Genomic DNA, 20,776 nt, shown 5'->3' with positions numbered 1-20,776 from the left:
TTGGACTCGATGATCTTGAGGTCTCTTCCAACCTAGAAATTCTGTGATAAGCTTGTGGTCCCGCTCCTCTTCCTCAGTGAAGGTGGCTGAAGGCCCCCACTTGTCTGAATACAGGGCTCACGCTGAGCCACTGCAGGGCAGGGGCAGGGAAGGAACAGGAGCAGGGATTCAAGCTGTCCTTTGCTTCTCTTCCCAGCCTGCTGGAGGCTCCCAGCCCCCTTTGGCAACCCGGACTTGCCATCATCATCACTTCTGAGACAAAACGAGCTCGATGTCTTCATCACCGTTAGTGATGTCTTCATTGCTCCCCACACACTGCATTGCCCTGGCTGCACAGCTGTCTCATACCAGCCCACAGCCAAGGTTTCTCCTTCTGACCCCTTTCCAGGTTCTTCTCATCTCCCCTCCCCAGTTCTGCTCCTTCATCCATTCCCCAGCTATCTCCTCTGGCTCCCGCCCTCATCGTTCTGGTACTGGAATTCAGATTTATCCCCTCAGGTGGAGACAAGATTCAATGCAACTGCCTTTTCTCATTCATTCTTCCTTCACAGGAAATCAAACAAATGCCCTATCAGAAAACTCAGCCTTCTATTTTTATTTATTTATTTATTTTTTTCTGGGTGGAAGGAAGACCACGTTATTTGTCAAGCACACCATTTGTCAAGCACACCTTATCTCCCTTGGATCGTACATTCTTTGGGACAAAACAGTCATTGTGAAGTATAGTATTAGCCCCATCAACATTATCTATTGATTATTTTTACCCCAAAAAAAGGAAACGTGGGGAATGTTAAGTTTGCATGGAAGATTCTGGGTTGAAATGCTAAGTTTCTGGGAGCCATTCTGAAACATAAGAGATGTTCAAATGAGTTATTTTTAGTTTTGAAGTACCAAGAAAATCGTCAGAGTTTTTACTTAACGTTTTCTGGATCAAAATCCTAACAAACAAATGCCATTTCTACAATGATGAAATAGGTATTTCTGATTTTCATCATTTTTTCTCCAAAAAAATATGTTCTTCCAAATCAGCAGTATTATAAATAACAAGGCACAGGGAGAGGGCACATAGTATGGCCTAATGAGGGAAGCTGAATGCCAGGAGGAACATTATGTACAAGTAGGTCTTTTTTTTTTTTTTTTTTCTCTTTATTTTGCCTTCTTCAGTTCCACTTTTTCTTAAGAGTCTGAGGTCTAAACAGCTGTCATCTTCCAGAGGCCTCATTGCTTTATGATATATTGTCCTGCTGTTTTGTACATTATTCAGAAAAGGAAACAAACAAAAGCATGTGGGTAGATTCAAAATAAATGGTAAAAAGACATGAAACCCCTGAGAATTTACCCCATTTTCATCTTTGATCCTTTATTTGACTGAAAGGACATCTTTCAGAGTGGTATTTTTCTCTGGTTGATAGCCAAAATGATGGAAAAAAAAATATATCTAGCTTTACTCGGTCGAGCTCGTCTATCTGATACTGGAATTGGGAAACTTCTGCTAATACAAACTTGCCAGAAAAAAAAAAGTAGGCCAAAAATTTACAGCTGGTTTTAATTTTGTTCATGATTGCCATAGAAAATTATCGGCGTTGTTTTCTTTGATCAGCTTCCTCATATGTCCAGCTGATGTCCAGCTCTCTGAAGGCGACAGAGAGACATCAGGTGTGTGCAGCACATCTCGTGCTGACCTGACCTCACAGTGGGAGCTCAGCAAAGAAACTCAGCAAACTTGTCCCAGGGCAGCTGCTAACTCCAGGGTGTTTTCCTGAGCTCGTTTCAGGCAATGCATGTCCTCAGGAATGCAGCAGGTACACGGCATTACAGCACCACATGCACCACCATCAGGGGACTGATCCCAGCCCCACTGATGTGTGGTCTCCTTGAGCAGCAGCTTGTTGCAGCATGTCTGCTATTGCAATAAGGACAATTCCCAGTTTGTTTCAGAGCAAATTCTCTGCAGGAATCACTGGTGTTACTGAAGTCAGGAGCTGGCACATGTGATACTGACTCCAGCCTGCAGCCTGCTCCTGCTGTAGGACTACAGCCCTCTGGTAGTTGCTAATCGCATATTTGGTGGAGGGCTGCTTAACAGTGTAGCTGAAACAGCTCTGAGCCCTGCCTGACCTTTAAGGTGCTGCCTGCAGGGATATGAATATTCCTGCTCTCCAAGTTCATACATGAAACATGGCATTTTTTTTTTCTTTTTTTTTCTTTTTTTTTTTTTTTTTCTGAATTCTCTTGGAAACAGATGCTGTTCTGCCTGATTTGCAATTCGGGTTGGTTGGACAAATGTCCTGGTTTTGAGAGCAGTAATATTTAATGTTAGTTGATACACCAGGGTAGGCTGGGTGCCCTTTGCTTAACTCGACTAGGGAAAAAAAATCAAAAGGACAGGGTGCAACTCAGCATCCAGATGTGTTGCACCACACTGGAAATCGCCAACCAGAGAACAATTTCTAAAACAAATAGACTGCATATAAGGGTGCTTAAGGAATGAAAGGGTATAGCTCTCACATATGACAGGGAGAGACCTCAGAAATAATTGCCAGGGTACTGAGGCACTAAGAGGCCAGTAAGGAGCCCCCTTGTTCTGTCCTGAAGATCAGTAAACTCTCAACCTTCCTAAGATCAGATGAACAAAATGTCCCTCGATCCTGAGTGGTTTCCTTAGCCTGGTCTTTGAAGCATTCCAGTGACTGAGATTTTGCAGGCTTTTATTCTGATACTTCAATATTCATCCTGTTAGACCACTTTCCTCACAACTCATTCATGTCTTACATTACACCATTTAAACCCATTATTTCTTGTCCTGTTCACCGTGGACGTGGAAAAGAAGAGAAACCTGCTTTTCCATTGTAATGGACTCTTTCATATTTGAAGATATGTCCCTTTGAGTCTTCTTTAAAGCTGATCAGCCCAGATTCATTTCATCTTCCTCATTGGTCATGTTCACAAAGATGTGCTTTGAGCACCTTCACTGCAGCTCTTTTCAGCCATGCAACGTGACGCACTCAGACATGGCCTTTGGAGCATCAGTGCTCAAAATTAAGAATAACCTCAGTTGCTGTCTAATGAGACCTTGCTGTGCAATGCTCCTGATGTATTTTGTTAGCAGACCCTTCTGTGAAGTTTCATTTTGGACTACAGGAATAGGGAGCTTGGGGCTATCAGTGTCATCTTCTGCATAAAGCAACTTCAAAAGACAGCAAGAGAGAAGTGAGTGCCTCAGCTGGGCTGTACTGGTAGAGCCTCACTGGTCTGTGACCGGTTCATAACAGCTGAATAGGCAGACCAACAAGCTGTTATACTATTACTGAGAAAATAGTATGCTGGAAGGATTAATTTGAAATCCCTGAGCTGTCTGTGTGGCTGTCTGTGGGGATCTGTTTTGATTCTTAGCCTTGACCCACTGATGTTAAAAGGGTTTCCCCCATAAGGAAAGGAAGCTGGAAGTTCCCCAGGTAAGCCACAGGCAGCACAAACTGAGCTGACAGACCACAGATAGGGCTGGACCTGTTCTTAGCAGGAAGATAGGATTCAGATTGTTTGGTTCCTTCCTTCCTTCCTTCCTTCCTTCCTTCCTTCCTTCCTTCCTTCCTTCCTTCCTTCCTTCCTTCCTTCCTTCCTTCCTTCCTTCCTTCCTTCCTTCCTTCCTTCCTTCCTTCCTTTCTTTCTTTTAAATTGTTTAGATTTAGTATGAGAAACTTGTGGTGGCTTGGCTGAGCAGTAAGGCATACAAGCAGGTTTATGGCACTGGCAAAATCTATTGTGCAAAGGGATACAGCCGAGTTAGAGTGTGAGGGAGTTTATGGCAATACAAGCAATTAAAGAGGAAACAAATGATCCACTGTACCAGGGGTTCATTGAGCTGTGCAGCAGCAGGTAAACACTTGTTCTGGGGTGATGATGTACTACACAGCGTGTTTAAGGAGCCAGCCTTCAGATTGTGTCCTCACAAGAATAAGACGTGTATTCTGGAGACAAAGAAGGAAAGATACAATTTGTTTCTTGCTGTTCTTTCTTATTTGTATTACAGGCATCGGGTAAAAAAGGTTACATATTTTATATAGAAGTTATTTTTTATATGCACTCACTGATAAAAATCTAAAAAGCTTCCAGGCAGCAATTTATCAGAGGCTTCATTAATGTGTGTATAGCTAATCTTTCATTCTTTGAGCCATCACTTAAGTGGAAAACAGCGTGCAGGATCCCTGTGTAAAAAATTAACCTTGGTAGTCCATTAGATAAGTCAAATAATTCAGCACATAACAGGAGGAGGTTGATATTTCTGCATTGTTTCTGACATCCTGTGCTTGAAAGGAAAGAAAATAACAATTGCAGTGTAAGACAAACTGTATTATTATTATTATTATTATTATTATTATTATTATTTCAGGTAGTGTCACACTGGTTTGCTGGATTTGAGTGATCAGAAGCTTTCCAGAGGCCAGTGTGTCTCCTGAAGTTGCCTAGCTAAAAGTCTGAGCATCTGTCACAAAGAGTCAAGACCACAGAGCCTGAGTCAATTAAACTTGCTGTGGCCACAGTAAAGGTACATCTACAGCAAGCCAGCAATGGCAGCAGCCCAAGGTGAGACCTTACTGTGTCAGGCATCCCACCTTAGAGATATACGTGCTGCAACAGATCTTGACATTTTCGTGTTTATTACCTAAGGAGTTAAGGTGCACGGTCAGCATGGAGTCAGCGTTGCCTCCAGCCTCAGAGGGAAGATTCGGATAGCACTCCCATAGGTTATTGCTGTTCTGAAAGGATATTGAAAGCTCAAAAAACTCTTCCAGTTAAAATACACTGCCTGTAGTCCAGCAGCATGGGCTTTCTGATCCCTTCTGGAAGACTAACTTTGTAAAAAGGGCAGCAGCTGCTACATTGTTTAGCTGGACCTGCTTGTCCAGCCAAAGAGCTGCAAATACTGACCTTTGTGCTGCATGGAAGGCTCCGCTTTCCATGCTGTATAAAATCCCAAATGTTTCTTAAAAAAATCCCCCCACTTTGATATTTCTGTAGTTGAGAGGCTGTGTGTGGATATGAACAATACATTTGCAAAGCCTAATTTGATTTTCTGAAAGATCCCTAGGTCTTTCCTCCTTGCACTTCCAAATAACCTGAAGCAAAAAACTTCCAATGGACTTTTGGTTCCCTTACATGCAGATCTGATAACACAGAAGCCAAATTTTGGAATCACCTGAGTGTTTTAAGTTGCCCCCTTAATTAATTTTCAGAGAGCATTGCATTAATAATAGAAAGGAATTTATTGAGTAAGCAACAGCAAGCAAAACAGCACTGGGCGGCCGGGGAGTCTCAGCTCTGCCAACGGCGCGCACCTCAACCCCACCAGGGTCCCTTTTTATATCTTGGTAATTCCGGGATTACGCAGCACATCCTGGTATATTCTGCGACCACGCACACTGTTGCTAGGGGGTCGTCTCTGTCCCTCTGGTGGTCGTGAAGATGAATGCCGTAGTGTTCCTCAGCGTTGTGGTTCAACTTCTATTTTTATTTGGTCGTGTTGGCCCAGCATGAGACAGGAAGGCAGGATGTTGATACATTAGTTTAGCGACTTATCAGGAGATGGTTACATGAGCTTTGCAGCAGGGTCTTTGAACAAAAGAGGCAACTGAGATGCAGAAGGAGAGAAGGGGAGGGGGTTCTCTTTTTTGTTACATTAAGCAAAGGAATTTTCATAGTGTCTAGCCAAGTATTATACAGCTCCTTACTTCAGCAGGGAGCTTTCGCAACTCCCGCTCCTCAAACGGAACTCCTTGTTTTTATAATACAAAAGACAATGAACAAACATTTATTGTGGATTACACTGAGCACCCAGCTTCTCTCCTCACCTCTGCACTTGCTGCCGGTGAGGCCACCCACCTTCCATCAAGGTTCCAAGACATACAATCTAAATACTCATCTTAGATGTGTCCATTAAAGATTAAAGAGCAATGTTTACAGAATTTTTATTTCAATGTAATATATTATTTTAATATAATATATTATTGTAATATAATATATTATTCTAATGAATTACTAACGGAGATCTCAGTGCTGGATTGTCTTGCTGCTGGGCTTTTTGGCTGTGTGTATAGGTGTTTTTCTGGAGGAACAGGCCCAAGAAACAGTATTTTGAAAGGGGAAAGACTGAAAAAAATGCTTGAGGAAATACATCCATCACTTTCAGAGAAACTAAAGCCTCTCGGACAGCATGTGAGATTCAGCTACAGTGGGGGTGAAGGGATGGAACGAGGCAAGGGTGGTGGCTCCCCATGAGGTAACTTGGTGTCCACCAAGTCACAAGAAGTCATGACATTTACCTGTTCCCGAAGAAATCTAAATCCCAGCAGGGCTCTTTTAGCATGGGACTCTCAGTACCTCTGTGCACCTCCTGCTTTGATGCCTCTAATGCCTCACAGAAGTAACATGCAGGAAAGGCTGACATGAAGAGCTATGAGGTGAGAACCAAGGGCCAAATCCTGTGCTTGGAGCAGGAGTCGTACTATCATGTCATCCTAACCAACTGCAAAACTGTCAGATAACAAAAATCAGGCAGTGCCATCCAGTCACACCAAAATCCTGGCTCAGCAGAAGGCCTCTCTGCACGGCCTGGGGGCAACAGCAAGGACAAAGCTCTCCCCTGTAACACGGCCATGACAGGCTTTGAGCTCAGCCTCTGAAAGTGCAGAGTGCTCGTTTTGTTGCTCGTAGATAATCCCCCAAGCAAAAGCTGGATATTGCTCTCTTTTATTCTGGCTCTGCAGTTGCAGTGCTCGAAAAGAAAGCCCCTCGCCCCCCACCTGCTGCTCCTCTGAACTGCTGACGCCCAGACAGGCAGCCCCAAGGCGGGGCCACTGGCATTTATTTAGCTCACTGCTGCAGCCCATGCCCTTAGTGCCACAAACCGCCCTGGAGACAAGTCCTAATCGTCTGGGGGGGTGATTATGGTCAATTCTTCCTCCCCAGGCCCCCAGACATAAATCGGATCCAAACTGGAGAGGCAGGAAGGCACGCAAGAGGGGACGCCGGCACCGCGCAGCCCCCCCGAAGCCATGTACAGGAGCAGCTTCCTCCGCGAGGTCCGCAAGGAGAAGTACGAGCGCTCGGACGCCTACGATGAGCTGCGGGGCTCCCCCGAATTCGACAGCTTGGCCCAGGCCCAAGGTTTGGAGAACCTGCAGGAGCTCAACGAGCGCTTCGCCAGCTACATCAACCGGGCCCGCGTGCTGGAGCAGCGCAACGCCATCCTGCGCAAGCAGCTGGACACCTTCCAGCGCATGGACGAGCTGGTGGGCTTGGACGAGGCCTTCGCCGGGCAGAACGAGTTCAACCGCCAGCGAATGCGGGAGCTGGCATCTGACCGAGCCAAGCTGGAGCGGGAGGAGAAGGATGCCCAGCGCATGCTCGACGAGTACCGCAACAAGTAAGGCTTGAGAAGGGAGGAAAAGAGGCAGTGTTGTTTCTGTTGTTACGTCCTGAGGACAGGTTTGGTCACTAGCTGCTTCTCTTGCATGGGTGATGTCTCGCTGTGTGTTTCAGGCTTGTGGCCAGGGACAGTGTGTAGGACTTGGGGAGCTCCAGCTCTGCATTTCACGGCCTTTCCAATCGGCTTTCCCTGTCTGTGACAGCAGGTCTTCCCGTGGTGCAGTTTGGATGCGGGTGCTTGGAGGGCTGTGCTCCAAGCTGCAAAGAGGGAATAGCCCGATTTAAAAAGTAACAAGGCTCAAAGTGAGCCTTGTGTCTGAGCAGCACAGAGTTAGGGGACCCCAGACATCTGAAGTAATGTAGGACATCTCCAAGAAACTTAATTACAGGTACCATAAGTCACCTGGGCCAGTCTGTGCTAGCCACTACAGATGTGGATGAAAAGAAAGTATTTTTTTCCTGGTATGTGAAAGGGACTTGCCTAATTGCCCTCCTCTTTTTCCTTGCATCCCAATAGTTCTGTCTTGTACTACTTAAGCAATACCTGTAAGAACAGTTTTTTCCTAACCATCTCTCTTTAACGTCATAGGCACAATAAATCAAAGGGTAGGAACATTGAGGGGCTGAGGCATCCAGGTGCCTCCAGACACATGTGGTCCCTTCTCTCCAGCAAAAGTCAGTTTTGGCTATGTTGCTTAATTAACTATACAGCAAGACTTGGTGAGTGCTGCTGATATAAGGACTGCTCACAGGAGAGAAGGGAAAAATTAGCAGCAGTGTAGAGACTGAAGTGGAAATTTTCATCTTCCCCACCAAAGAGTGAGGGGTGAACTCTATATAACACGCTCTTGTTTAGAAACCCTTCTCACTGACACTGTTGGGAAGGAGAAAAAATAAATGTTTTCAAGAAACACAGCCGTGGTAGAAGTACTGCTGCTCCCAGGCAGTGCTCACTGCGCTCACCAGAAACAGTTTTAATAAGGGAGAGGGTGAATCAGCGGGAGCAGCACCACATTGCTGCTGCAGATATACATACATGAGTCAGTGGAGATCTCATCCCTCGTCTCCATCAGACTTTTTGTCAGGCCTTGGCCAAATCACATCAATTTTCAGTCTGATCCTCTACGGATTTCATCTGGACTGGTAAGTGTCAGACAGTTTGTACTTCCCTTTTGTTTTTGCAACCATTTTGCACAATTGGAATGAGCCAGAAAGCAGATGTGAGACAACTGATGTGGTGACCATCTGTGTCCTGAGCCATGGTTTGGTGATACATTGCTCTCAGGAGCTGTACAGTCCTGACACACCCTCACCTGCCCTCTGAAGCCCTGCCTGCTGCCCAGCACACACCTCCTGCTCCGCTGTGCTGCTAGAGCTATTCATGGAGCACCTGAGAAGTTCATCAGGAAAATGAGCCAGATAAAAAAAATATTAAATATTATCTGCAACCCAGCTCAGTGACCTGCCACACAAACAGCATGCGGGAGCTGGGAGCTACAGCAAAGAGAGAGAAATGCCAAATTCCCATCTCTGCTTGTTGTCTGAAAGCACAGGACAGCCCCTGCAGGGGTGCTGAGACTTTATGCTAGAAGTGGTCAGGAGTTCACGACTCAGTGTTAGAGGCTAACAAGCACCTGATGAGGCAGTTTTGTATTTCAGTAACTGTGAGCAGGCAATTGAGCTATGAGCCAGTGCTATAATTTACCTGTCTGCTGTGATACTTGTTCATTTGTTCTCATTACACAGTGTCGGTGAGATTTTGACTAAACTCAGTGCTGGCTGCATGGTAGTTAAAATATATATGCAATCTGTGTGTAAAATACCTTTTGATGGATCCCTGTGTCCACCTGGGCAGTCTACTCAAAGCCATCCTGATGGCTATGCTTTCAGCTACTGAAACTCACAAATAGGCTCTCTAAACACTATATGGGAGCAATAATTGTGATGTTGGGGTCTTGACATGCTCCTGAAGCCAGAATTATTCCCGTGCTGCAGACCTCTCCCACCCCGCTCCATGTTCAGTGGCAGCACGGTGCTCTCGCTGCACTTGCAGCTTAGGGGATTCTTGATTCATTTGGGGACATAAAGCACCTACTTCAGCATGTTGGGATTAATGAAATCTCTTAGAGTGCCACGTTGTGTACCAGTTATTGAAAAATGTCTGGGCTTTTCACTAACATAAATAATTTTACTCTTGCAGCCCATTCATTTACTCACATTCACAGTTCGGGAAGTAGATTTATAGCTATAACCACACCTTTTAAAGCTACATTTAAACACAGTAGGCACTGGGACCACTGTGTCTGTGAAATTAAATGTGCACGAACCAGTGGAAAGTAGATCTTCTGTTTAAATTTATTTTTAAGTCTTCTGTAGCCACATTCATAGCTTTTCACATTAACATGAATAATTCAGACTGTGCCAGTGGATAATTCTTTCTCTTGAATTTGCAAAAAAGCGTTGCTAAGAATTGTTTGGATGCAGCTCATGAAAGGGCTAATTATGCTAATTTTATTGAGCATCATTATTACAGCAGCATTACATCTGTCTGTGGGAAAGGACTGTATTTCTCTCTCCATGAGATCCAGAAGGATACTGAAACCCGGGTTTTAGCACCCCTGACTGAACAGGATTAATTAACTTCAGGAATTAAAAGTCCTGCTAATCGATCATTTCATTTAGAATGCATTCAGTGCTAATATTGCGGGTTTTGCCTGTAATACAATTCCCTGGAAGTCGCTAGGCACAGAAATTGGCGCTTGGCTCTCCCATCGGTGTGGCGCAGTGATGCTCAGACAAGATGACACCCTCTGGGGCTGCACTGGAGACCCAACACCGATGAGAGGTAACAAAACGTGATAGCTGGGATGAGCAGAGATGTGGGGACTCAGCAAAGCCATCTTCAAGCCCTGTCAGCGGGGGTTCTCTGCACTGCCACCACTTCTCTGGTGGTACAGAGAGTTTTATCTGCTGCAGCTGAAGGTGAGGAGGTCCTGCCTCCCTCCATCCACTCCTCAGAGTGCTGAAATCTTGCACCATGGCTGTGAGCCACTTGACAGCAGCTTCTTGCTAATGCAGGTAGCAATGTATTCACAATTCAGCAGAGCAGAGCCTGCACAGGGCTCATCCTAGCTTGCAAGGTTTGCTAAAATGCAAACATTATTAGCCTGTCTGTCATCCTTGTAGGACCAGCATTTGCAGTTTGTGCTCTCTTTGGCCCCCTAATTTCTACTGTTTCTCTTAAGAAAAGTCTAGTGAAGTGCCTCAGAAACTTGTCAGTAGAAAACTTTGCAGTAGAAAAGTTTTGTCTTGGCTTGTGGCAAGCCAGGAAGATTCTTCCTGTATTGCTGGAAGAGTTCAGCAGAGTTCAGCAGAGAGGCAGCATTTGTTCCCTCTTCATGTTGAAGGCACAGGCTTGACACCAAATTGAGTATCCGGCCACTGAAGCTCACTAAGTGGGTGGGTGTCTTGTGAATGTTTTCTCTTTGAAGGGATGCCGGCCCTTGCACTGCAACAGGGACAAGGTCTAAATAAAAAGGGCCTTGCCCTGCCCCATCTTCCAGGAGCAGACACAGACTGTTTGTCAGCTGAAGCTGGGAGAAGTTATTTACGGCATTGCTGGAGCTGTGCTTCCCAGGTGAAGAACCAAGCCTGGCATCAGGCTCCCCTCCTGCATGCCCAGTGGTCTCACAAGGCCAGCACCTGTAACCGTACAAGGGTTCGAGGGGCTTAGCAAATGTCTGTAAATCTGTAAGTGCCCCAGCAGAGCTGTTAACCTCAGGAAGGTGAGGTAATGGGAACCTTCATGGCTCTGTTCTGCTCTGTTTGAACCTGGCAGCTCCATCCACTCCATTTCTTTTCCCCGATGCAAAAAACAACGAATAATGCTTTTTCTTGACACAGTCCAAGAAGGTTTATTGCATCCCTAAATCTACCTGACTGAGTGAGAAAGATTTTTTTTTTCTTTTCAAAAAAGCAAACGAACCTCATGGCTCATCTAAGAAACATATGACCTCTTTTAAACACTACTCGAACGTGGAAATCAGGTTTGAAGCAGCACAGTGCTGCAGTTTGTTAGCCACTGCACCTACATACATTTCAGCATCACAGGGGCATGCACATTTCACCATAAGGGCTCTGAAGCATTTCTAAGAGGCCCTTAGCCCTTTTGCGTTGAGCTTATGGCGTGCATTGAAAATCACTTAGAAGCAGTCCTTGTTCCAAGAGAAATAACACATTGCTAACTGTATGTGCAGCTGAAGGCTGCCAGGTGGACTGATGGCTGGGTGGCAGAGCAGGTATTTGGGTTGTTTGAGAATGAAGGAAAACAGAGCTGAGTATTCTGGTCATTGGAAGAAGTTTTGAGTGAGGACCCAGCAATCAGCCAGATTGGAGCAGGCCTGAAAGGCATCAGGACTCAGACCCTGGCACTATTGTGTTTTTTTCTTTTCTTTTAGGAGTGTAAACCCAGCATTACAGTGTAGTGATACATTTAATTTTCACAAGCTGCCACAACGTGCTTTATTCTTTCCCAGTTGCCAGAAATTGTCTAAGTTAATGAAGTTTTCCTTGTTGAGTACACACAATTTATAAGGTAGAAGATTGGTTGGAGGTGAGATACTTAATAAACAACAGATACAAAGGCAGTCTTGCTTTTGAAGCTGAATGTTCTTATCTGTATCCTTGGAAGTGGAGCTTGAGTTAATACAATTCAGCAAAAAAGACATTGTTTTAGTTTAGTTAGAAAACGGCACTTGGCAGAGGAGGCGCGGAAATTTGTAGGCATGACGATGAAATGAAACCTCATGGGATTTATTTGTTTCTTTGCTGTTCACAATAAGAATTGAAAACAGTCCAGTGACCTGCCCAGGTAATATCATTCAAAAGAAGGAGAAGTTGGGAATCCAGAGCACCAAGTCAAACCCTTTCCTTTGCTCTGCCAAGTTCTTCCATCATGTTCCTGGTCAGATCCCATGAGTGAGCCCTTCCTGTTGGCTTTCCGAGTCATGCTGAAAGAGGTGGGAATAGCATTGGCTGTTCATTCTTCAGGACATAAAAAGAAAGGAGATCGAAGAAAAAAGGAAAAAAAAAGTAATAGTAATGCATAAATAAATCTTCTGGCCCCATTCAAGGTTCATATTCTGTTTTAATGTTAAGCATATATTGTACATGACAGTGCAAATAAAAATGCAGTTTGCAGAAGGATGTGCCACTGAACTTCATCTCGTTTGTTCTGTTTGCAGGTACAGAAATGAACGTGAATATCAGCAGAAGCTAAAAGAAACCCTTGAACGCCTCAATAAGGTAAACCTGGAAAAATGGAAAAGAAAAGGTCTTCATCTTTTTTTTCTTTCTTTTTTTTTTTTTTTTTTTTTCTTCTGTGGTTTCATTTACTACAGCAAGCTGTTTTGAAGTCCCTGTGACCTTCTTCTTTTGAAGAATTGCCTTAGTTCTGCAAAATCATTTGGGAATATGCCTCAGTTTTTAGACCATTCTGAAATTTTCTCTCTGTCTCGTAAACCTTCCCCCTATTTTTTGACTGCTTAGGCACCACTGAAATTTTTGCTGGTGTCTGACTGCTGTTTTAAGCCTTCGGGGACCTTTAGTTTAATCCAGCCAGGTCACTAACTGGACTCCATTCTTTCTTATGGTCTGTTGCCCTATTGAATCCTAAAGAGTAGGAGCTGATTTCCCTAAATAAACAGTATTTTAGCTGTAATTACACCCATGGGGGTTGTTAGATTTTAGTTCGAGGTTTGCGTAAGGCTAATTCTGCTGAAGATGAGAGTTTTGGTTGAGAGGGTTGCTACTGGGATCAGTACAGCAGTGCAGCAGTCTTCTTACATCAGCAAAGACACGTTTTGTTAAGGTGTTGTAACAAAAGGGCCGACTTCAAGCAAATTGCAGGTGCAGATGTTAAACTTGTTTCCTTTCCAGGCATTCCTCTGGGCTTCTTTAAGTATTGCCTTACTTACCAGTGGCTTTCAAACCTGTGGCAAGCCTTCATGACAAGCAGCATCACAGGAAGAACTGCCTCTGCTGGAACCCTTTCAGTTTCCTTCCAGTTTGTGTCTGTGGTTCTCTGTGGAAGAGAATTGGGAGCGAAGGTGGAAGAAAGACCATTGCAGAGATAGTATGTAGCATCCAAACTGCCTCCCGGGGAAAGCCAAAACAGCTCTCCGAATTTGTTTAAAGCAAATGGAGAAGAGATATTGTGTTAAAACTTGGAATGGAGGAACAATTGCGATGAAAGGGTCCTTTATTTCCTTCCCCTGTTTTGCTGGCTTTTGGCCTCTTTCTCCTGAGTAAGCTGATGTGGAGCTTTCTGTTCTGCTGATACACTGTGCTGTTGTGTTGTAAAGCATCACCAGTGAGACCAGCCTATCTGAAAGCAAGGGAAACAAAAAACAAAAGTATTTTCCCCTTTGAAGGAACATTGGAAAGCCGAATGCTGCTTTTGCTTATTACATGCAGAAATATTTGCTTACCCAGGGACCTGGGGGCTTTTTTTGGCTCTCCACAAGCCTCCTGACATCCCCATTGTTGTACTGATCTTCTTCTCAATAGGACAGCAGAGGAGTGCAGAAAAGCAGCGTGCGTTCGTGATGACTGGCTCCAAATGTGCCGGTCTGGATTAGCTGCTGTCCCACAAAGCAGGGAGATGGCTCTAGAGCAGAGCGGGTACATGGGTGGCCTCCGAGCGCGTCAGCAAGCCTGGCTGGGAGGCTCGGCAGCATAATGAAATAGCTAACATCCACACATTTTTGGAACAGAGCATGCTGTGCATGTAAAAAAGAAAAATCCCCTTCTACCAGTCACATGCTGCGCCCATGGATTTTTGTGCTTTATTTTCAATGCATGATCCACTCGCTGAGGCATAATTGCAGCTGGTAATGACACGTACATAATTTTAGAGGGACTCATTTAAATCCTTTTTTTTTAAACGTATTGCTCTTAAAATGCAACATCTGGGGTGACACTCACTGAATTCTCCCTAAAATGTTCCTTTCTTAAAAAAAAAGGGGGCTGGGGTGGGACCACCAACCCTCCTATTCTGGTACGATGTCTTAGAGCTCAGTAAAGGCTTTCCAGCTATAAAGCACCATAAATCCACCACTTTTCAGTTGGACAAACTACACAGTCATTTCCAGTTAGGTCTTCTGTGAAGTACAGTGAAGTTTTCTGAGAAATAACAATTGTAGCAACTTCCAAGCTACTGTGAGCAATGCAGATGGTGAAATTCAGATTTCTTGTTCTGTTCTAGTCTATAGCACCGAGGTCAAGTTTGAGTCTTTTTTTTTTAATGTATATATATAATTACACGTATATATATGCATATAAATATAATAGAAGCTTCTGCAGCAAACTTTTTCGGGTCTTGCTCATCTGTCATGTTTAGTTCCAGAAATGGGTCCAAACCATTTGTGATTTGTAAGAACACACCAAAAGGAGAAGTGAAAATAGTTCGGACCAGTCTGTTTATTTCCTAACAGATTTTTTTCTGGGAATAGTAAAAAGGTATCAAGATACTTTAGGTCTTATCATAAACACCGGAGAAATCAATGCCTTACTGTGCTGATGCCATCCATTTAAAACTCATGCCCCATTGCAAGATTTAGCATCAAACATCGGTGTTTCCTAGTGTCTATTGCTTGGCTCCCAGCATTCAGAAAGCATATGATAAACATGTTTTAACACTGCCAGTGCTAAACTGCATTGTATACTATATTTGTGCAGAAAAGCAGGGTGTGCAATGGGAGAACGTGGTGTATAAAGCGTGGTGTACAAACTTGTTGGTTTCATAGCCCTTCTGCTGTCCCAGTAGGCTTCCCATCCATGCTCAGGTTGCTGCCCTCATGGGACGATTCCCACTGTGGGTTTGTGGCACTGCAGCCGTGGGTACTGAGATGTGTCTCTGCCTTGCAGGAAGCGGACGAAGCGCTTCTGTGCAACCTGGAGCTGCAGATCGAGTCCCAGTTCCTGCAGGATGACATCAATGCCACGAAGGACAGATACAAGAAGGTAACCAGCTGGGTTTGCCATCTCCTTCAGGTCTTTCTTCTGGAGACACGTGTGAGGCTTTGCCCTTCTCTGCGGTCTGTTCCAGTGGCCAATTAAAGCACATCCAGTTTGTGTTTTAGTGCATAAATGCAGCACTTTGTATATTCAGTGATCACAACACACTGCAGTGTGGGATGGATCCCAAGGGCTGGATGGCTGCAGGCATCCAAATTGACTCACTCAGGGTCCAACATTGACAGCCGTAGCAATGTTTGGCATTTGTTGACCAGTTATCACGATTTTAACACAGCAGGCCAGTCAAGCTGTCTCACAGTTCATGCTAAGAAGCTCTTGCTCTCGTAAGAGAGGGTTTCCTGATCTTCTGGCTCAGCATTCCAGTTAATCTGTGGCCATTAGCCTGTGGCCAGATAATTAAATTGCAGCCAGCTTTAATACATGCAGCTCCTTTCTCCTTCTTGGGAGAGCTGCAGGGCTTTGTACCAGGCCAGGGTCCCATCTTTGCCACTTTTAAAAGAAGAGGCTCACTTTTTTGGACCACATGCAAAGGTATCTTTTGGTCCTTATTTTGCAAGAGAAATTACATAGTCCTTAAGTAAGGCTGTGAAGTGTATTATCACTTAGACAAATGCCTGTAACGTATCCCAAATGTGGTGAAACTCATAGCACCTGCAGTTGAAATCAGGACTAAAACCTCATGGAAAAAAATATGTCTTAACATAACCTGAACTTCTCTGGGTTGAAAGAACTAAATATCTAGGAACAGGCCCCAGAAGCGTAAAACATTGCGGGAAGCACCTTGCTATGACAATTGCTGATGAAAATGTTTTTTACTTCACCCCAGAACCTTATGGAAATCCAGACCTACGTCAATATTTTACAGCAGATCATCCAGACAACCCCTCGCGTGTCCCCCATAACCACTGGCATATCTGAGGTACGCATTGCTGTCAGTAAATGCATACTGCACAGTCGGTACTAAGTAAAAAAGAATCCATGTTTATTCTTAAAGCCTGACTGATCCTCTAACTACTTAGCTGAAAACCGCAACAACTGTGATTAACTACTGGATTCTGAATAGGATAGAAAACCTAACTCTAGCTTTGGAAAACTGAAGTGGGCAGGAGAAGGGGCACTGTGCTGGTGGTGTGCATGCCAGCATGGGTATTAGTCCCAGAAATGGCTGGGGCACAGGTGGTCAAGTAGCTGTGCTCCCATCTGAGGAGGAGCTGGCAGGACGTATGAGTATTTTCAGACAGTAAATCTTGTCTGGAAGGATCAAGATGTGGTAAAAATTTGTAAATAAAATAAATTGCTATGGACAGGATGGAAATTTGGTGATTCCCACCCATGTGAGTGGCTATGCTCACATTTATTAGCTGGAAGAAGATGTGAACAGCTACATCCATAGGGTCTAATTTCAACATAAGCCATACTTTTACAGCACTGCCATATGATGTCTTTTATTCATAAAGTCATGCCACACGGCTTTTCTCAAGGTTCACTGTTGAGCTTTCTATGTGTCTTTTGCCATTTTCTGATTGCCTTTATGGTTTGTTTTCAGTAGCAATTTCTTTTGACTGTTTTTAATAGTGTGAAACTTACATTCCTGTACACATTGTTTTCTTCCAACCAGGAAAAACTGGTAGCAGAGAGGAGGATCCCTGTTCTACAGAGCCAGCTGGAGGAATACAAGAGCATCCTCTGCCAGCTACAGGCACAAAAATACAAGCTGCAGACAGAGGTACTGCCATAGCTAGCCATAAACACAACCACAGTTCTTGTAAACTCTGCTGTTTCCATGGCCTCATGGTAAATCTGAGTGGCCTTTAACTGGGTTTTGGGAGCACAGAGGGGTTGGAGACCTAGAGGTGTGCTTTCCTTTTGGTTTCCATCTTTTCCTGCAGATCTTTCATTCTTGTCTGCTTGGCGGCCCAAATTATTGGGTTTTGATGGCCAGGCAGGGCTGTGCAGTGGGTGTCCTGGCCATGATGAAGCCATCTCAACTTTAGTGGAGCAGCTGGTGGGAGAAGGTTTCCACATCACAGATAAACTTCTGTGGGATCGAGTCAGCAGGAGGCTGTGGATAGAAAAGTGATGCAAGGATGGTCTCACTGTCTTACTGAGGTCAGGCTGGAAGCTGACCCCATGAAAAATGATGGGGGATCTTCGGGGCTCTGCCCAGTGCTTCCCGTCAGTGCCACATTGGATGCTGAGCTTGCTGTGAGAACAGCTGGGTAGACTTGGTAATCAAAACTGAATGTCCTTTGACACAGGTGTCCAGCTGTGTTTGGCACCATGCATTCATCCCAGTCACTAACGAGCACTAAATAGCACCTGTCCTGTGTTTAGAAGCTACCAACAGCAAGAACAGCTGCTTTCTGCCAATTCCTGATTTGCAGAAAACGGCTGCCCATTTCTTATTGCTTACTCATTTTTCTCATTGCTCCTGCCCATCTCCCTGACAAGCCTGCAGTAAATCAGCCTTCCTCCTCCAGCCAGTGTCTGAGTGAGCAGTGCCAAGATGCAGGAGGCGAGGACAAAGGAGGCAAGAGATGGGGTAGCAGCTGAAGGCTGTGCTGAAACCAGCCTCATAGAACTGTAAATGTCAGATCTACCTCAACACAGCTGAATGTTTTCTTAGCAGATAGGGTGAGAGAATGACCACCTTATACCCTCCAAGTGCAGCTTCTTTTGTGCCTCAGGCTGTCAGTCCTCTGTATGTGTGGGAAGGGCTGATACAATAATAAAATACCTTGTGGTGGGATTTTGGACTCTTCTAGATGGCTGTAGCAGCAGCTCCAACTTTTAGGGCATAACTTTTCTCACTAGAGTACATGGGGACGGTGGTACCCCCAGGTCTTTTCCTCAGTCTCTTACTCGTGTCTGATGCTTTGTTGGAAAGGACAAATGTGCTCCAGCGAGGGCAGGAATCAATATAGTGACAAGTGAGATCACAAATCAATATAGAGGCAGGAGGAGAAAATCACCCTTCTGCTGGCAAATGAAGAGATGTGCTCTTTGGGGAATTAATCGTGCTGCTTTCAAAATGAAATCTTCGTGTCCCATTTAGAGATAATTTATTAATTGATTCCTTCTCACACTTGGAGATTAAAAGAGTGAAATAAATGATTGGAAGGCAATGACATGGTTGCTTGTGACAGCAAAGGCTCAATCTGATGACTGAGTTGTCTCTGAGGGCCTTTGCTCTCATGTTCCTGAATATGACAACCACGTGGCACCCAGGTTATGGATTCCACCTTGTGATCACTGAACGCAGAAGGGGTTCACCTGTTGGTGCACTCTGACACCACAGCATAAACAAATTAATGCCAAGGGACTTACCTCCTAAATTCAGGCTCTTAAAAGGTTTTTGAAACTCTTGCCTGTAAGATAGATGGATCAATCAATTATTAAAGAATCCATTAGCCAGTTGTTGTCCCATTAGCTTTTTGAGAAGGCATCTCTTTAAAAAGTGTTTGAAAAAGGAAAAAGAAAATCCTAAGTGATAAAGAAACTATGATAAATAGCCAAAAATCAGCAAATTAAAGCAAGAGCAGAATTACACAGTCAAATACCCCACTTGTAAATCCTGTCCCTTGCTTCTGCAAGGAACTCACGCCACCTGCTGGTTAATGTGCACTCCAATGACTGCTACTTAGGCCTTACTGCACAAAGTCTCAAAGTCTTTTTTTTTTTTTTTTTTTTCTTTCCTACAGTCAAAAAGCCCAGGAATAAATGAAAAAGGGTAGTGTTTTTTCTTTCTTTCTTTCTTTCTTTCTTTCTTTCTTTCTTTCTTTCTTTCTTTCTTTCTTTCTTTCTTCCTTCCTTCCTTCCTTCCTTCCTTCCTTCCTTCCTTCCTTCCTTCCTTCCTTCCTTCCTTCCTTCCTTCCTTCCTTCCTTCCTTCCTTCCTTCCTTCCTTCCTTCCTTCCTTCCTTTCTTTCTAGTAATGATCCTTCCTTATCCTCCAGTGCTTGGTCTGTGGACCACAGCTAAGGAAGAACAGGTTTTGCCTGCACACATTTTCCCAGCTGTTAAGCTCTTTCTGCCTACCAGAGATGAGAGACGGCTCCTTTTTCTCTTAAGACTCTGCCCACTCTTCACAGGCTGCCCACAGTGAGCTGCAGCTCATGCAGTGAGATGCCAGCCAGCCCCATGTGCATGGGGAAGGAGACATGACACAGCTCTTTCCCTGCTTCAGACTGTGTAGTGGGAGACCAGGGATAGACGAGGGGATGGAGATGTATTGGATTTGAATAGCTAAACAAGCACGGTGAAACTTTAAGTCAGCAGTGCAGCATCATACAGCTTAATAAAGCTGTTTATTAACAGTTAATACCTGTTAGAGAAAATGCCTGTTAGGTGGGGATGCCAAATAATTTAGAGCTGATTCTTTTACTCACTCACTAACTTTGTCTACCAGACAACCATGCTGGAGCAAGCGATTAAAAACACCCAGGAGAGTTATGACGATGAAATTCAGCTTTACAATGAGCAGATCGAAAACCTCAGGAAGGGGATAGAAGAAGCTGAGAGGACCTTGGAGAAGTACACGACCGACTGCCGCCAGCTGGTGATCTACCAGCAGTCCCTGGAGAACGAGCTGGAACGCTACAAACGCATCATCGAGAACGAGGACAGCCGGTAAGGCTGGGTTTGTATGCTGCCAAAGGGCCTGCTGATCTCTTCCATCTCATTTAAAAAAATGTCTGTTCAAGGGCAAATGTCCTGTAAAGCAAAGCACTCCTCACAGCAAAGCCACTCTTCAGGCAAGGGAGGAATAGGGTAAAGAAAAGTGCAGGTTGTGCTTAAATCAACAGAGGAGCACTGGCTCCCTAGATGTTGCCCATCAGCCTCACAAGAGGCAAGGAGCTGGGCTTTCGCAGCAGCGGCTGGTGCCACTTAAACAGGCTGCTGCTGCAGGGCCAGACCCCTGGGTGCCCAAACCACTGCCCTGGGTCATCCAGAAGATGCAGCGAAGGACACTAACTCATAGCCAATTCAGCGTTTCACACATGGGCAACAGATTTTTAATCCAACTTCCAGCATCTCATTTTGGACAGTGTTTTGATCAGGAGTATCCCATTAGGGTAATTCTCAGCACTGAAAGTCAAGATTTGGCTCTTTCTCTTGGCTGCAAGAGGAGCTGCAGCGCTAAGCTAGACACAGCTCTAGGTCTAAGTGTCTGCACGGTGTGTATGTCCTCCCTCCAGGCAAAAATCTTCTCTCAAGTGTTGGCAGAGCAGACTTGCACAGGCCACAGATATGGTAACTGGTTTGTGTGTAAGCCAGCCTCTCATTTAAAATTTTAACCCTTAATACTACCAACTG

General features: G+C 44.6%; 1 protein-coding gene across 5 annotated transcripts in view; it reads left to right on the top strand.

Moving 5' to 3' along the window:
* Positions 1–20,776, top strand: part of BFSP1 (beaded filament structural protein 1) — a 76,414-nt gene that overhangs the window by 46,115 nt on the left and 9,523 nt on the right. For 2 of the 5 annotated variants that reach the window (XM_084513450.1, XM_084513452.1), the window contains 7 exons: positions 4,391–4,584; positions 6,967–7,423; positions 12,669–12,729; positions 15,352–15,447; positions 16,289–16,381; positions 17,081–17,188; positions 19,869–20,089. In XM_084513450.1, coding sequence (XP_084369576.1) covers positions 7,053–7,423; positions 12,669–12,729; positions 15,352–15,447; positions 16,289–16,381; positions 17,081–17,188; positions 19,869–20,089 — 950 coding nt within the window. In that variant the 5' untranslated portion in view covers positions 4,391–4,584; positions 6,967–7,052. Of the gene's footprint in view, positions 1–4,390; positions 4,585–6,686; positions 7,424–12,668; positions 12,730–15,351; positions 15,448–16,288; positions 16,382–17,080; positions 17,189–19,868; positions 20,090–20,776 lie in introns of those variants that run through there. The other 3 variants (XM_084513451.1, XR_014690980.1, XM_084513453.1) reach the window with 3 other exon arrangements.

The sequence above is a fragment of the Aythya ferina genome (assembly GCF_964211825.1).
Source record: "Aythya ferina genome assembly, chromosome: 3".
NCBI lineage: Eukaryota > Metazoa > Chordata > Aves > Anseriformes > Anatidae > Aythya > Aythya ferina.
This window is presented reverse-complemented; position numbering and strand designations above follow the sequence as displayed.